Raw genomic sequence first — 18,003 nt, 5'->3', positions numbered from 1 at the left:
CTCTGTATAATACAAAGATATAACCATGTAAAAAATAGCAATTATCCTCAATACAAGTAAAATGATTTATTGCACATATACATGCGGTCATTGCTCAGGAGCCCAAAAAGCTGGAATGTCAACAAAGAGAGGATGAACGTCTCTCCAACAGTCTCAGTCACAAACTGAATGTTAAAACCATCCAAGTATTAACAGGGGAGGGACAGGTGCAAATGAAAAAATGCATAGTGAATTCATGCAGCTTAATAATGTATGATCATAGGACTGATGTTATAGGGTGTTGTCTTACTTAAGACTGTTATGGATCAATAGTTTCATTTTAATGTTTAGTAAAGATAAAAATGAGACATTAAAATTATAGAGCTGAATAACCAATGTAATGTTATGCAAAAGATCCTGGGTCTTGGAAAGTAAATAAACATTTTGCAGATCATATAATTTGTTTGACTGTCCAGGAAATAAATAATAATGCAATAGGTGGCCTGGTATAAGCTGATGAGATGTTCTATTGCTGTCCTGACAGATGTTCCTTCTTGCTTCATGAAATAATAATAAACAAAAACAGTAAGAGCCGACACACAAAAATCCTCAGCTCTGCAGTGTAAACAGATACAACTAAAAATGAGTTTGTGGTCTGATACCAGAACCCTTGCTCCAAAATCTCTTACAGCTGTACCACATGCCCCGCTCCATCTTAGCCCAGATGAGGACTTCCTGGATGCTGCAGGATAGGACAAGGCCGCCGCCACCACCCTGAAGAAGACCCCACAGTCAGGGCATATTGTTGCCTGCTAAAGTCTCCCCTGGTGAGCATGCTGCCACATCTAGCTGATCAGACCAAAAATTCAGCAAAATGTTTTCTGTCCATGTCCTGTCTGTTTTCTCACTTTGGTGCATAATAAGATAAGATACAACAGTCTCAGCTCCACATCAGGACCAGTTTCTGGCTTAGCTGGCTTTCACCAGCATCATCGATGGATCCTGGAGACGAGGTAGTAGAGCACAAAGAAGACAAAGACCAGGCCCACAGAGACGTAGCAGAGGATGCGGCGGTTGTCTCTCCCAGATCGGACCATGGTGGAGAAGCGCTTCACGCTGCCGCTCAACAGGCCAGTTGCACTCAGGAAGTTTGAGTCCTGAAAGAGAGAGGATGGCAGATTGCAGACTTTTAGGAAAGATCAACATTTTTTCACAAAGATAAAATGAAACCAGATTTTTTTTTTTAAATTAAAAGGTTAATCATATTTTTTACAGACAGGAAGAGCTCACCATGCCGTCAAGGTACTCATTCTGATCGTCAACCTCTCTGTCAATGTCATATGCCAGCTGTCACATACAGAAACAAGACACATCAAGTTATTACTTAGTTTACTTATGAGAAATATCTTGATGAATTAAAACTTTTGTTTGTCACTTTAGTTTATTTTAATCAATAATCCTTGTAAAAATGGAGTAACGCACAGATTTCAGCCTGGAGACTTTGGAGGCCAGGTTCTCGGCTATCCGTTTGTTTTCAGCATCCAGCACGTCGTCCACAGAGCCATGACCTGAAAATCATTTGATATAACAGGATCGGTTAAGCAAAGCAGCCTGATATGGTTTGCACAATTTATGCATTGGTCAAGTGCTTTACAGACACACAGTATGAAATAGATTTAAGTTGAAAAGTAATATTTTCTTTACAGCTCTAACGTTTATAGCTGTCCAGACGTGTTTAAGGTTAGGACGTGTAACCTGTAGCTTCCACAGCTAGTTAGTTAGCCTGTTAGCTAAGCTTCAGCTTCGTTCTAAGTACAAACATCTCCACACGGCAAACACGCCGCTAGTGTGATCTGGTATTTCAGTTAAAGGAGTTCACACGACCGTAACACTAACTGTGTCCGTCTGGAGATGACCCACGGCGGAGGATTTGGAAGTGAATACGTGTCAACAAAATGCAATACCTCTATTCCAGTCCGCCATGTTGGTGTTTGACGTCACGATCAGCTGTTTGACACAACACGTGATCAGTAGACGCAAGCTTTCTTCTTCTTTGGTTTATGGCTGACTAGACGCTTCTACCATGTATTGCTAACGCAAACTTTTATAAAATACAAATATTATAATATGTTTTATATGTAGTTCGTCAATACTGTTTAATACGTTTTTTTAATTGTATTTAATTTAGAACTATTTCTCTTAGGTTCAAATTCAAGCCTTGTACATTGTTTTATTAATCGCTTCTAACTTTCTAACTTTGTTAGAAAGGAGTTTTGTTTGTTTATACTGAGCTATAATTGGAAACACAATGGAAAAATCTCATTACTATCGTTTGACAAGTGATGCTAACTTTAACTTGTGAATACTTCGTCCCTTCTGCACATTATTAACAGTAACATGGGAGTTTTCTTCCATCAGAGACAAAAGTAGATTGCAGAAAATGTGACAGACAAGGTCTAATATATCGTTTATGTGTGACCACTGGGTGGCAACACAGACACACTGTAGCTACACAACCTGCTGATATGACCACACTGTCAAAATGAATGTTAGAAATTCAGTAAGAGAAGATGAACAAAGTATAAATGTCCTAATCACTGTAGGAAGTAATTATTTTGTATCATGACTGTCCTGTTGAATATGAATATGAAACCAGGTCCTGCTTGTTCAACAGGTCCTTACACTCCTGTCCTGCTGGGGTCGACCTCTTTAGAGTGTTGGGTCAAAGGTCATGCTAGCCCCAATGTAAAATTACTATAATGCAAATGTGAAAGAGTGATATCATTGTCTGAGTGTGTGTGTGTGTGATGTGTGTTCAGTTAATCCTGCTTTGTCTCTGTGTGCTGTAATCCACCTGTGTGTGTGTGTGTGTGTGTGTGTGTGTCACGTGTGTGTAACGTCAGTTTACATCACCGGTACTCAGTGTGGACTAGGAGGGGGAGGGAAGGCAGTGTGAGTGTTGTGTGACAAAGGAAAACAACTTAAACACTGACACAGTGAAGGTGCTTTTAGCTGATTTCTGGGGAGTTTTCTTAGACACAGAGTGAGGTTGGAGCTTTTCTTCCAGACTAGTGCTCCCTAGTTGTCAGGATGTTTGCAGGGGTTTTCTGAAGCTGTCTCCTGGTCACTGATTTTGTGTAAACCTGTGTGCATCCACACACAGGAGGAGCTGCAGCAGCAGCCGGTGTGGATGTTGTTGTTGTTTGTAGACCTGGTGTGTCCCTCTCACCAGGAGGAGCTGGTGCAGCAGCAGCAGCAGCAGCAGCAGCAGCCGTCTCTCTGGCGCTCACTGAAGCCACAGATTGTCTAATTAGATTAAGCAAGGCTTTCCTCAGATAATCATTTAGCCAGCTCCTGTTTTTTCCTCCGATGGAGTGCTGCTTGTGGCTGTGAGCTCGCTGAAGGTCAAATTAAATTTCTGAACAACGGCGCTAGTTTGGGAGTAAATTTGCGGTCTTGGAGCAGGTCTGCAGACCACCGGTTGAGGAGCTGTGGCTGGGTTATGGGCTGTTTCTGGAGCTGTGAGTGTGACGCTGCTCAAAGTAATCGGACTGCCACTAATACCTGCTGCTGCTGCTAACAGGAGGCGATGGGGGAAGTTTCTGTAAGTACAGCCTTTCTTCTTCTAAGTGCTGCAGTAATGAAGGCACAAGGTGTTGTTGTTTTTATTATGGATGTGTTTCTGAAGTGTGAGGATCTGCCTGCGGAGATAATTTGCCTCTTTAGCTCAGTTATGCAGTGCAGCAATAATTAGTTAATTAGTCACATATCAAATGAGAATATCTTAAAATAAAATTCCAGCTGGCTTTCATGACCATAGAAACTGAATTTCCGTGTTTGCTTCCACCGTCGATCACAGTGCAGCTCTGGTTCTGTACAGTGACCTGACGGCCATGACTTCTGTTCATCCTGCTCTGAGTAGCTCTTTTCTTTCCCTCCATCAGCCCTAAACAGGCTGCTTCTCTCTCTCTCTCTCTCTCTCTCGCTCAGATTAAGCCTGGGCTGACTGATTGACACAGATTACAGCTCAAGGCACAGAGGTCGCAACCTGTGAGGAACAAATATAAAGGATTTCTGTTCACACACGAGAACTCTACACCTCACAGCCTGTTCACAAACAGTCAACAGTTTATGTGAAGAACGGAGCTTTCTGTAGCTAAATAAACGGCTTCTGGCTTCTAATGACATGCGTGAAGATGATGATTTGAGTTTCATCAGTTTTATTTTGTTTATTTTTACGGGAGAGAATAAATTGTCAGAACAAGAAACAGCAAACAGAGCTGTTCTTAAACTAAAATCACTGACATTATATAACACAAGTGGAAAAAGGTTGGGAACAAATACAGCATTATGAAGGATTACAGTCTGTATACATGATTGTCCTCTGACAAAACAGAAAAAAAATATCCTCTGCTTCAAGTAGGATTTCAAGCTTTTCCACTGTTTTCTTTTTACACTCTCATAGGTTTTGGAGAAAATATCAAATTTGTGAATCATATCTACACACAAAAATTGTTGACACGAGTAATGATTCCTTTTTTTTAACTACCTGTCTATGTGCCCTGTTTTTTTCAGCCCTCTAGGTGCATTTAAAATCTACCTCCGAGCTGATTATTGATCAAATTTACATCTATTCTGTAATATGAAAAAAGAACATTCCTATCTACCTATAAGTGAGAGAACAGATTTTCTCTCACGTATAGGTGTTAAAAAGTTACATTCGAAAGCTGAACTTTTAAAGCCCATTATGTGAAATGTAATTATAAATGACCACCTCCCCAGAAATAGACCTGACCTTTCTGTCCTTCCTTTTATGTGGTGATGTTTCTACTCATTTCCCTCAGGGTCACTGGAAGACCTGATCTCTCTCTGTCTCTCTCTCTCTCTCTCTTTCTGTCCCTCTACAGTTGCAGAGTCCCCGTCAGGCTAGATCTGCACCTCAGGCCTACCACTGAGTCTGTGTTTTTCGGGAAGGCCTCTGACAAGCGCCCGAGGAAAGAGACATGGCCAACAACTCTTTTCGTGGGTCTAAACATGGCCGACGTGCCGAGGCCAACCATGAGACGGAGTTCAGCTGCTCTCTGCTGGAGCTGCGCTCACTCATGGAGCTACGAGGAGCCGAGGCGATAACCAGGATCCAGGAGACTTATGGAGATGTTAGCGGACTTTGTGCCAGGCTGAGGACGTCACCTGTCGAAGGTAAATACCGTTATATGATTCTTAGTGACATCATGCACTACAGGTCACTTCACAGGCTCCACCCTTTTAACTTGACACATGCAACAAGCAGCAGCAGAGCAAAGTTATGCAGTTGCTTGGAAGGCTAATTTTAACGTATCAAGTGTTGTATGTGCATGTTTTGCCAAAAGTTTGCATACAAGTGGATGTAATTACTCATGACCACTGACTCACACTGACCTCTCCCCTTGGCATCACTAAACCAACAGAGGTCATCATAGGTTCATCCTGGACTGCAGGGACCGGGTGAACGTCAAAGTTAACTGTGACCTGCAGCCTCTGTGTCAGCTTCAGACCAACACACTGCATGTTAATTAAAAACATTCAAGAGGAGGATTCACAGCAGCGAGGAGAGAATATCTTTTCTTGTCTAGGCGTCAGGAATATATACAAATATGGACAAAAGTATGTGGACAGTCAGCCACCACATGTGTCCGCTGGCCCCATGTTTTTAATTCCCTAACCAGCCCATTAAGCATTTGAAAAGTCTGATGAAGGGTGATGAGGTCAGGTGTTGGGTTGCCTTGACGTCAGGCCAGACAAGTTCCCCACAGCATCAACACTGTTGATCTTTTTTTGTGTGGACACACACACACAAAGTTATCATCTAAATCCTCGCGATATGCTCTAAAGCTGCAACAATAGAAGCAGCATTTTCAGGACATGTTTAGTTGTTTGTCCATCATATGTCAGAATAAATTCATTGATTAATCACAATCAGTCAATATTACAAATTACTTTTTGTGTGCTAACAGTCATATTGATACTTGATTAATCTGTAGATTATTCATATTGTAAGGTGCACAGTCCCTTTTGTTTCCTTTGTCGGGAATAAAAAATGCTTTTTAATGACACTGCATGGCGATAACGACGTTCAGAGACTAACTCTTGTTTCCAGCAGGGAGATGAGTGCTGGGTGTGTCTTCAGTGTCAATTTAATGATAGATTATGATCTCTCAGCTGCCCTTTGTGACCAGACGCTGATCAGTATCAGTACTATCCACCCATTTTAGTTCCAAAGTGCTAAGATTGACCCACACGCGCAGTGGCTTCAGTGTGTCTTAGACACGCTGAAGCTCACACAGTGCATCTGCCCTTTGACATTTTCCTCCTCATCACTTATTCATTCAGTCTGTCCGTCTTGCACGCGCTAAGTAAACACCTTCAGTTATAACTCCTGCTGACAGAGAGAAGTGAAATGTCAGCGCCAGCCTGAAATGAGTGGAAAATCCATGGCACTGCTCTGCCTCTCTGTGCGGTGACAGCTGGGGACAGATACATCAACTTTCAGTGTAATCCCTTTCACCTGGAAGCACAGGCGACGCACAGCTCACTGAGTTTCATTTTCAGACAACACAAAGTGAAGCGCCGGGTTAAAACCTCTATCAGACCGCAGTCGTGCGGCAGCTGCAGCGTCTCCGACGGGATCTGAGCACGTCCTGACTTGTTGTTCTGCTCCTCGGGGGAAATCAGTCTGCTCCCACACGCTGTACCGCACTATACAGCATAAGAGCAGGCGACACAAACCATGTCACACGTTTTGAACAAGCAAGCGAAAATGAATGGAAATAATGTCAGTTCTTCATGTGGCCTAATCCTACACTGCATTCTAACTTAATCCTACATGATTCAGTTGAATCCTTAACTGCACTGCAGTCCTCATGAGTCCTCTTTTCAATATTTTTCAATTGTCATTTCAAGAAAAAGGAAAGTTTACATAAAATCATACATGATTTAAACAAGGTAATACCTTCATTTTTTTCCTGAATTGACTTCCCGAGGCCTAATTCCATTATCCATCCATCTTCTTAACCTGCTTTGTCCTGTACTACAGGGTCACAGGGGGGCTAGAGTCTATTTCAGCTGTCAGTTAGCAAGACTAAAGCAGCGTACACCTTGGACTCTATTGCAGGGCTAACACAGGGAGACAAAAAACAGTCACACTCACCTACAGCCAGTTTAGAGTCCTACATACAGGAGGAAGCCGGAGTATCTGCAGAAACCCCACGCAGGCACGAGGAGAACATGCAAACACCGCACAGAAAGGTTCCAGCCAGATTCAAAGCGGGAGCCTTCTGGCTGTGAGACGGCAGGGTTAACCACCATGCAACCTTTCATTAGATTAGATTATACCAAAATATCTATAGGATGGGCTTAAACTATTTTCACAAAACCTTAAGAAAATCAAACAGACATATTTATAAGAGTTAATCATTTGTTTTACAGTGAGAAAGTTCCTGCTTTGAACCTGCTGGTTGGCTGAGGCCCTCCTGTAGTCCTCCAAGAGGTTCATATGTTCTTCCCATGTCTGTGTGGGTTTCCTCCAGGTACTCAGGCTTCGTCCAAAGGCGTTAAATTAAGAAAAAAAACCTCTAAATTGTAATCCACATCCACAGTGGAAACTGGATGAGAGCTGTGTGGAGACATCTTCAGCAAACTGGACATCAATAGATAAAATCTGGTTCAATAACCAGATTGTTTTCCTATCACAAGGCAACACATGACGATTTCCCCCTTCTGTTTGTGATAATGTTAAATCACTAGCAGATGTTCATAATTACATATAATCCAGGCCCACAGGACACACTGAGTGATGCCGTCTTTGTGTCTCCTCCCATAGGTTTAGACGGGAACTCGGACGACATCAACAGAAGAAAACAGGAGTTTGGACAGAATGTCATCCCTCCTAAAAAGCCAAAAACCTTTTTGCAGTTAGTGTGGGAAGCCCTGCAGGATGTCACACTCATCATCCTGGAGGTGGCAGCCATCATTTCTCTAGCACTCTCTTTCTACAGCCCACCAGAGGCAGAGCGGAAGAGTGAGTTCCTCTTTGTGTTACTACTGTTTGTAGATTGTTGTTCATTTAGCTCCTCTGAACTGCCACATAAACTTAAAGTGGTTTTGTCATTACATAAATTGCCATTAACCCTTGTTGAAGGGTTAATGGCAGAATCTCTGCTTGCTGAAACTGAATATGATTGTTCTTCAGTGTTTCTGTTCACTCTAGGCTTCCAGCTGTTACATAGCTGTGATATACTGATGAGTTTGATGCTCTTCATGCTGCTACACTTGTAATTGTAAAACAGTCTAATTTTATGAGACCATCTTGAATAATCAGCCGAGGCCAGACCTTAGTGAAGTCGGCCTTTATTCTCAGAATCCTCAACTTTTCCAGGAGAAAAGGAAATTTTAAAAAATGTGTCTGACTGTATTCTCAGAATTCTAACATTTTCTAAGGAAAGGAAATCTGGCGTGTTCTACAAAATATAAAAAAGTATTCTGAGACAGCAGACAGCTGACGCAGCAGAGAGACATGTCCCTCCTGTCTGGCCGCACTGATTATACTGAGTGTAAATGGTAAAGGGCGCAAACCTTAAACTTCGGTCTGCGTTTGTCTCCGCTCAGATTGCGGCCGAGCAGCTGGCGGCGTGGAGGATGAGAGCGAGGCGGAGGCCGGATGGATTGAAGGCGCTGCCATCCTCCTGTCTGTGGTGTGTGTGGTGCTGGTTACGGCCTTCAATGACTGGAGCAAAGAGAAACAGTTCCGGGGCCTCCAGAGTCGCATCGAGCAGGAGCAGAAGTTCACCGTGGTCCGAGGGGGGCAGGTGGTCCAGATCAAAGTGTCTGAGATCGTGGTCGGAGACATCGCGCAAGTCAAATATGGTGAGGAGGCTAAGGAGCATTATTAATGTTGTTTCCATGGCGATAAACCGTTCACAGTTTAGTTTTTCTAATGATGAAGAGAGCGTACCCCTTTCTGATTTCTCTCTCTCCTTCAGCCGCTGATATAAAGATGATGTAAGTTATTACCTCTGTGTGCCGTTGTTCCAGGTGACCTCCTCCCCGCTGATGGCGTCCTGATCCAGGGCAACGATCTGAAAATTGACGAGAGCTCCCTGACCGGGGAGTCGGATCATGTCAAGAAGACTCTTGACAAAGACCCCATGTTGTTGTCAGGTGCATCACTCTGCTCCATTCACATCAAATTACAGCCAAGTTCGGCGTGACCTGAGCTGTGGCTGTCAGCTCATATCACACTGTTTCCACTGAAGATTTTCTACTCTTCAGGATGGTCACGTATTTGGCTTATGAGCAGTCTGCAGTTATTGACCTTCACACTTGCAAACATACAGACTGTTATGTACAGAATAACAGCCAAAGATGCAGATTGCCATAGCAACCCTGCAAAAAGCACATGACGTCATCACAGTGACAGTTTCAGTCAGCCTCTGTGACTTGATGTCTTTTCCTCAGGCACCCATGTGATGGAGGGCTCAGGCAAGATGCTGGTCACTGCTGTAGGTGTGAACTCTCAGACTGGAATCATCTTCACTCTACTCGGTGCTGGTGATGAAGGTGACGGTGAGGGTGAGGAAAAGAAAGAAAAAGAAAAGAAGAAAGAGAAATACAAAGAGAAGAAGGACAAGAAAAGTGAGTCACTGCAGAACTGTCAGACACTTAGAGAGCATGCATATACACACAGCTGTCTTTTTAAGTTTTTGTCCATTGGTTACACACAAACATCTGTATGAGCTGTTAAAAACAGAATTTACATTTATTACCATTTTCTCTCTACACTTTTTTTTCTCATAATTCTTTTTAGAAATATATTTTCTCAGAATCATTTATATTTTTTGAATTTTTTTTGTTTTTACAATGTCCAAAATAAACACACATATTGCTTGTATATATATTTTTTTTGTTGATGACTCTTTTGCTTTTTTTGTCCTTGAAAATAATAAATAAATAATAAATATTACAATATTTAAATTTCATTAATGTTTCCCACTAGGACGAGCAGTCAGCATTTACAAGCAGATACTTCTGTTGTTGTAGAAGTAGCAGATGTTCCATAATCAATATGATTGTGAGAGACAGCCTGTCAACAACATTTTTGTTAGTCTATGTTATTTAACAGAAACTTTCTATTTGCAGGGGTAACAGTTGTTGCTCGTTTTTTCTTTCAGGTAAAAAAGAAGACAAAGGAAAGAAAGGTAGGTGGCTCATCAGTGTCACATGTCGTCACTGTGAGTTTTTGTGTATGACTGAGTAGTTGTGGAGGTGAAGTTGCTGAGTGCAGACTCCTGGATTCCTCATCATGCTGCGTTAGACTGTGAGAATTAGCAGCCTTCTCCTGTTTATTGATGGTGGTGTTGTGGGTGTGGTTCATAAGTGTTAAACATGAAATGTCTGCAGTCGCCATTGTTCCAGTGTAAAATCTAGTGTGCGCTGACTTGTGTGTTGACTTCTGAAAAACTGTCCCAGCATGTCTGCCACATCATCCAGAAGAGGATATGAGTAGTGATTCATCAACACTCAAACTGACCCACATAACTGAGCAAGTTTTAGTCATGACATTAAACCATCATGACGGAGTTACAGGACAGTTTCTTAGTTGTTTTTTAATATGTGGACCAAAATCTAAAGACAAAAAATATAAAGGATCCTGATTAGTCTTGGTGGTCTGCTGTTGGTGGTGGATAATCTTTGACATGGCAGTCTAGTGTCTTGGTTGCCTATATGGGCTGGACACAGGTCACAAAGTATCCTGGTCTGGTCCCTGGCGGGTCTTCTGGTTCCTTGTTGGCCCCGGTGTGGTCCCATATAGTGCGTATTGTGTCCCTGTGGTCTGAGCAGCAGCAGCAGGTGCTCCTGACTCTGGTGATGGTGATTAGGACCAAGCAGATTATCGGCCTTAAGCTCGGCAGCTGCTTTCTTCTCCTGCCTGCTGCTGCTGCCTGCCTGTCCACTAATAACCTCATTACTGAGATGGGATCAGCACAAACACACACACACACTTGCAGATACCTCCACTCTCTCTCACAGAGCAGTGTCAGTTGACTCTGTAGTTGTGGTAGGAGTAAGTTTGGAGGTTTTTGCTGACTTGTATACCTGTCCACCGACTTGTTACACCACTCTAATGGATGACATTGTTCAAAAACACAACCTGATCACATCCTTCTTCTAGGACGGAGATATATTTCTGTGAGAGTGGGATGTTCACTTTTCAGTAGCGGTCTTTAAAAGTGGCCATTTTGTACAACCTTTCAGCAGCTTTTGACACCACTGTATCACGCTATCCACACTCTCAGACATAGGTATGATAGAAGTAAGTCCAACCTCCACAGTCTTCAATGTGATATGGTTTGGACAAACATTGCATTTCACTACCTCTGCACAGGAGTGCCCCAAGGATTGGTGGTTTCTTGTATCACCTCTATGCAGATGACACTTAACTCTATCTGTCATTCCGCCCCCCCCCCCCCCCCCGATGACCACCTAGTCTCAGTGTGGCTTTGGATTGACTCCACATGGTTTGAGGAACCTACAACTAATCCTCTAAAGACCAAACTGCGGGCCAAACAAACCACAACAAAATGTAATCTGTGGAGTGTTGTGCTGTCGTTGGTGCTGCTACACACACAGCAATCCAAACTGTTTTTATTTGCTGTTACCCAATGGTGGCTAATAAGCTAATAAGTGCTGCCATCGCATCCTTTCCTATCAAATACCTTCCAGGAGTGCCTCCTGTCTAACATGCTCTTTCCTTCTAACTCCTCCTCTTTGATTAGCACTTGATCTTGTGCAACCTCACCCTCTGGTAGTTTTGAATTAATGTAACGCTAATAAAGACGTCTAAAGGGCTGCAGAGTTCCATTGATTGTCATCTTTTATTGATGACAAATACAGGAAACTGCTTTGTTGATCCAAGCATGAATTCTACTGACTTTGTCCTCTGCAGGAAAAAACAAAGATGGCGCCAGTGTGGAGATGCAGCCACTCAATGAGGATGGAGATGTAGACAAGAAGAAAAAAAACCTACCGAAGAAAGAGAAATCTGTCCTCCAAGGAAAGCTGACCAAGCTGGCTGTGCAGATCGGCAAAGCAGGTGCAAACACACAATGTCATGGTATCTGAACTTCTGAAGGACAGTTTACTATGAAATTTCTCATAAAAATACCAAAACTTCCTGATATTTTGAAGTATTCTAAGCATTTCTGCTCTTTTTTGCACAAATGTGGTGGGAAATTTTTTTTTTTTTTTTTTTTTTATTATTTTATTAGATCCTTTAAATTTGGAACAATTTTGCACCCTGTTCACATCCTGATTCCTGCTGGAGCTCAAATCCTTCAAAATAGAATAAATATTTATTGCATGTATAAAACATTTGAAGTAAAAATCCCATCCAGAGATGACGAGACGTTTAGGATGAGCATCCCCACCACTTCAGCTGTCAGTCAAACAGAGCTTCTTACAATAGCGTTCTTTAGCCTGTACTTCCTGTCCTTTCTCAAGTTGGCTTTTGTGTCCAGTCACTACAGATTAGTAGATGCCAGGGTCTGGTCGGGGTCTGTTGATGTAAACTTGATGCCTCTGTGTCCTCAGGTCTCTTCATGTCGACTCTCACCGTCATCATCCTCATCGTTCGGTTCCTGATCGATACATTCTGCATTCAGGGGGTTCCCTTCACCGCCGAGTGTGTTCCCATCTACATACAGTTCATGGTCAAGTTCTTCATCATTGGTGTGACGGTGCTGGTGGTGGCGGTGCCCGAAGGTCTCCCACTGGCCGTCACCATCTCCCTGGCTTATTCAGTCAAGGTCTGTCTGTGTATTATTGTAGAATACTCAGAGTGAGCGCTGTGTGTGTTCAGTGTAACAGACCCAGACAATCCTGGACCAGATGTTACATTTTAAAGAAGTTCTGAATGTAGTACTCAGCCAGGTAACACTGCTGCCATTTTTTTTGTCAGAAAATGATGAAGGACAACAACCTGGTCCGCCACCTGGACGCCTGTGAGACAATGGGCAATGCCACGGCCATCTGCTCTGATAAGACCGGCACACTGACAATGAACCGCATGACAGTGGTACAGACTTACATCGGAGGACGCTACTACAAAAAGGTGCCGGAGCCGGACCTTATCCCTGCCACGATCCTGGACCTGCTCGTCCTGGGCATCGGGGTTAACTGCGCCTACACCACCAAGATTATGGTGAGCTGTAAAAATAGCCCTTCATTCAGGAAGCTCTGCGAGCTAAGTATTTGGCCGAGAGGGCAGGCTGGTTTGGAGAGCTGCCACATCAGCTCAGGACTCATCCGATCACTGCCTCCTGGATCCACTGTGCAGAGAAGACAAACAGGTTTAACCAGAGCATGACCAACTGTAAATACAACCACTGATGCACTGAATTCTCAGCCTTGTCTTTTTCTGGAAAGCATTCTTCCACTATACAGCCTCACTGGATTATAAAACATAAATTGGCATTTACTCCCTCCTAATGGCCTGATGATGATTACTTCATTTTAAGGCCAATTGAAAATTGCCAAAAATGAATTAAGGAAACACTGGATTGTTGTAGTTCCAACTTTTGCTGGAAGGAATAATGGTGTGATTGTTGACCTAATTGTGGTAATCTATTTATTATGTAGCACATGGAAAGTGGTCTATTAAGGACTGACCACCTGTGCTGCTCTTTTCTATTATTAGACCCATCTCTGGAAAGGTTTACTGTAGTTTCCTCGCCTGCCTCCATTTGTTGCATTAAATGACAGTGGCAGTTTTCCAGTTATTAAATCCTTGCTTGGTAAAAATAAAAACTCTGCCTTTGCATTCGCAGAATTTGCAACAGTGGAAGCAGAAACACACATTCAGCTCTGTAGTAGTATTTCATGGTTTCACAGTACCAGGCAGGTTTGAATGTTCAGGCCGCCTGGTTCTCTGTGGTCACCTCCTCCAGCTCATCCAGGAGGATATGAAGGCAATCCCAGGCCAGTCTTGTTCGGGCCTGGGGCCTCCTCCTGGGTGGACATGTTCACACCTCCTCACCAGTGAGGCGCCCAGGGGGCATCCCAAGATCGCAGGACCATGATACCTGTCTGATGCTTTAATGTGGTCTTGGAGTGTTTGTGTAGATGAGGTGCTGGTGCTGGGTCTGGGAACAGTTGCATCATGCACAGTGAAGGTTGTCTTTATTGTTTGCTGCTCTGCACACTGACACAGAAGAAGAGAGAAAAGGCCTGACAGCAGAAAATCACTAAAGTCCATCTGCAGGGAACTCTGGAGAGTTCGGCAAATAAGAGACCATGACGTTTTGGAGTGCAATCTATTTCTATTTCTAGAATGTTTCTTACTTTGTGCAGATATAAAGCAATGTATATTTACTGTTTCATAACAGAAACAAGAACCCATGTTTGGCTTTTCTGAATCATTTCTGGATTGTAGAAGATAAAAAATGTGAATCGTTTTTGTCTGCACCTGTTTTTTTTTGTGTCACGACCAACTAAAACTCTGCTGTTGCCTTCTGCAGCCTCCAGAGAGAGAAGGCGGACTTCCTCGCCAAGTGGGAAACAAGACTGAATGTGCCTTACTGGGATTCACCCTGGACCTGAGCCGAGACTACCAGAAAATCCGCAATGAAATACCGGAGGAGAAACTCTTCAAGGTCTACACCTTCAACTCTGTCAGGAAGTCTATGAGCACCGTGCTGAAGAACTACGACGGCAGCTATCGAATGTTCAGCAAGGGGGCCTCTGAGATCCTGCTCAAAAAGTAGGTTCACTCCTCCTGTTTTTATATGCTGCAGGACAGTCAGAGGGCGATCACATGACTTTGTGGTGTGGTTTCAGGTGCTGTAAGATCCTGGTGGCCAGCGGCGAGGCCAAAGTCTTCAAAACTCGGGACAGAGATGACCTGGTGACAAAGGTGGTTGAGCAGATGGCATCGGAGGGACTGAGGACCATCTGCCTCGCCTACAGAGACTTTCCTGCTGCTGACGGGGAGCCGGACTGGGACAATGAGGCGGACATCCTCACTGGTCTCACGTGCATTGCTGTAGTTGGCATTGAGGATCCAGTACGACTTGAGGTGTGTCATTTTCTAACACAAAGATGCATAGAGGCACAGTCATGACTGAGAATATACAACAACCATGATACTGCCACCACCATGCTTTACAGATGGGATAAGGTTTTTATGCTGGTTGGATGAGGGAGCCTGTGTAACTGCTTTTATGTCATCAGGTACCAGACGCCATCAGAAAGTGCCAGCGGGCTGGGATCACTGTCCGCATGGTGACCGGAGACAACATAAACACTGCCCGCGCCATCGCCACTAAATGTGGCATCCTGCATCCTGGAGACGACTTCCTGTGTATGGAGGGAAAAGAGTTCAACCGACGGATCCGCAACGAGCTGGGCGAGGTCCGACTTACTCTAGCTGGGCCTTAAATCAGAGGGTTTTCTTATTAGATATGGGTCATTATGATGCACTTTAGCTCTAAAATGTGGCTTTTGAAGAAGCCTTTGAGACGGACTCATGCAGCTCAAACAACTGACTCCTGTCTTCTCTCTGCAGATTGAACAGGAGCGTATTGATAAGATTTGGCCTAAGCTGAGAGTTCTCGCCAGATCGTCTCCGACAGACAAACACACTTTAGTCAAAGGTAAGACTCGCCTCAGTCCTCAGAGTCCCTCAGGTGGTCAGGTGCTCAGTCTCACGTGGTCTCTGACATGTGTGTCCATTGTCTTCTTAGGAATCATCGACAGCACGGTGCTGGAGCGGAGCCAGGTTGTCGCCGTCACAGGGGACGGAACAAACGATGGCCCCGCCCTCAAGAAAGCAGATGTTGGCTTTGCAATGGTAACGACCATGGTGGATGTCATCAGTTGCAGCTTTTGTAGAGCTTAAGACGTTTGACGGTGAGAATAATCTGTGATCTGCAGGGCATCGCAGGGACTGATGTCGCCAAGGAGGCGTCTGACATCATCCTGACAGACGATAACTTCACCAGCATCGTTAAGGCCGTCATGTGGGGCAGGAACGTCTACGACAGCATCTCTAAGTTCCTGCAGTTCCAGCTCACCGTCAACGTGGTAGCTGTCACCGTGGCCTTTACCGGAGCCTGTATTACCCAGGTCAGAACTATCTGTGTTAAAATGAGATTATAAACTGTAAAAAAAAAACTAAATGTCTGTTTGTGTGTGTTTTCCAGGACTCTCCTCTGAAAGCGGTGCAGATGTTATGGGTCAACCTCATCATGGACACCTTCGCCTCGCTGGCTCTCGCCACCGAGCCGCCCACCGAGTCACTGCTGCTCAGGAACCCATACGGCCGCAAGAAGCCGCTCATCTCCCGCACCATGATGAAGAACATTCTGGGACACGCCGTCTATCAGCTGACCGTCATCTTTGTCCTGCTCTTTGTCGGTCAGTGAACGCACCACAACATCGCTTTGGAACTTGTGTGTGTGTGTTTGAATTCAAAGATGTAATTTTTCGCTATAAATACGGACATATATCCTGAGAGTTTTAAATAAAACCCAGATGACCTCCTCAGTTTTCTTTGCAATGCCTTCTTTCAGGTGAGAAGATGTTTGACATTGACAGCGGCAGAGACGCCCCCCTGCACGCCCCACCCTCTGAGCACTACACCATCGTCTTCAACACGTTCGTCCTGATGCAGATCTTCAATGAGCTCAACGCCCGCAAGATCCACGGAGAGAGGAACGTGTTTGAAGGAGTCTTCAGCAACCCCATCTTCTGCTCCATCGTGCTGGGAACGCTAATCGTCCAGGTAACACCTGTTCAGACAGGCGTGGCTGAGGGACGGAGGAATCTTTGACTGACGCTGTCTCTGTGTTGTCCTGTAGTTCGTAATCGTGCAGTTCGGAGGTAAACCGTTCAGCTGTGTGAGCCTGACCGTGGAGCAGTGGCTGTGGTGTATATTCCTGGGTGTCGGCAGCCTCCTGTGGGGACAGGTGAGAAACATTTTGATATTTTTGTACAACTCCAGTAAAGTCCAGGTCTATTGTTATACTCTTAAAGTCAAATAACTGATGCCCAGTTCCTCTGTTAACGACCTGCTGCTCTTCTCAGTCATTATTATTGGAAGGAAGGAAGGAGCCAGTGTGTCTGATTGAGGTATCCTGTGTGTCCTCTCCCTCTCTCAGCTGGTGTCCAGCATCCCCACGAGCTGGCTAAAGTTCCTGAAGACAGCAGGCCATGGCACGCAGCGGGAGGAGATACCTGAGGAGGAGCTGGAGGAGATGAAGGACCTGGACGAGATCGACCACGCTGAGATGGAGCTGAGGAGAGGCCAGGTGCTCTGGTGCCGCGGCCTCAACCGCATCCAGACACAGGTGTGCAGCCTGTCTTGTTACCTCAGTGCTACTTTAGTGACTGACAAACAAAAGCTTTGCCTCTCACGCTTCCTTCCTCTCATCTCTCAGATCCGTGTGGTGAATGCCTTCCGAGACAGCGTGTCTCCCCTCCAAGGTCTGGAGACGCCCGAGTCCCGCAGCTCAATCCACAACTTCATGAGCCACCCTGAGTTCCGCATCGAGGACTCGGCACTTCATATCCCATTGATTGATGACAACGAGGGCGAGGACGACCCGCCGACCAAGCGGAACTCCATCATCCCGCCGCCGCTCACCGGATTGTCTCACCTGCCGCCTGTCCCTCCCTCATCCAACCAGAACAACAACGCCATGGACCGCATTGTCCCGCTGCATAAGGACGGCTCCAGGTCCGGTCTGATCCCGCCCAACTCAGCAGGGTTGCCCCCCTGTCCGGGGAGCCCGCTTCACAGTCTGGAGACCTCCCTCTGAGGCTCCGCCCCCAGGCCTGCTGTTGAAACTGTTCTGGTTCTTGTAGGAACCGTGGAATTAAAGAAGGCAAAAACAAACTTTTCTGATTGGTCCTCGGCGGGAGTCCACCTGCTGGACATATTCAGAGACACGGCGGCTCGCACAGACTGCTGTTTCCTTCTTTAATAGACCTGAA

The 18,003-nt window shown here is 44.8% G+C and overlaps 2 protein-coding genes across 3 annotated transcripts; one reads left to right on the top strand and one right to left on the bottom strand.

The window, feature by feature from the left end:
* Window positions 1-63: 63 nt before the first annotated feature.
* bet1l (Bet1 golgi vesicular membrane trafficking protein-like) lies at window positions 64-1,994 on the bottom strand. Its single transcript, XM_028431296.1, has 4 exons — window positions 1,944-1,994; window positions 1,462-1,547; window positions 1,270-1,326; window positions 64-1,136 (listed from the first exon to the last, which is right to left on the bottom strand). The coding sequence occupies exons 1-4, from the start codon at window positions 1,960-1,962 to the stop codon at window positions 969-971; spliced, it is 330 nt and encodes a 109-aa protein (XP_028287097.1). The 5' UTR covers window positions 1,963-1,994; the 3' UTR covers window positions 64-968.
* A 2,988-nt stretch (window positions 1,995-4,982) lies between these two features.
* Window positions 4,983-17,883, top strand: LOC114451725 (plasma membrane calcium-transporting ATPase 1-like). 2 transcript variants are annotated; one of them, XM_028430535.1, is made up of 20 exons: window positions 4,983-5,178; window positions 7,838-8,035; window positions 8,623-8,880; window positions 9,049-9,174; window positions 9,472-9,648; window positions 10,185-10,211; window positions 11,960-12,106; window positions 12,604-12,818; window positions 12,971-13,213; window positions 14,529-14,770; window positions 14,848-15,085; window positions 15,241-15,420; window positions 15,575-15,662; window positions 15,753-15,859; window positions 15,943-16,134; window positions 16,212-16,425; window positions 16,581-16,792; window positions 16,869-16,976; window positions 17,169-17,357; window positions 17,448-17,883. In XM_028430535.1, the coding sequence occupies exons 1-20, from the start codon at window positions 4,983-4,985 to the stop codon at window positions 17,826-17,828; spliced, it is 3,738 nt and encodes a 1,245-aa protein (XP_028286336.1). In that variant the 3' UTR covers window positions 17,829-17,883. The 2 variants fall into 2 exon arrangements, with proteins under 2 accessions (XP_028286336.1, XP_028286337.1); XM_028430536.1 differs by lacking the exon at window positions 10,185-10,211.
* Window positions 17,884-18,003: the final 120 nt, after the last annotated feature.

This window comes from Parambassis ranga, chromosome 19, assembly GCF_900634625.1.
Source record: "Parambassis ranga chromosome 19, fParRan2.1, whole genome shotgun sequence".
NCBI lineage: Eukaryota > Metazoa > Chordata > Actinopteri > Ambassidae > Parambassis > Parambassis ranga.
The sequence above is the reverse complement of the archived record's forward strand: the minus strand, read 5'-3'. Positions and strand labels throughout refer to the sequence as shown.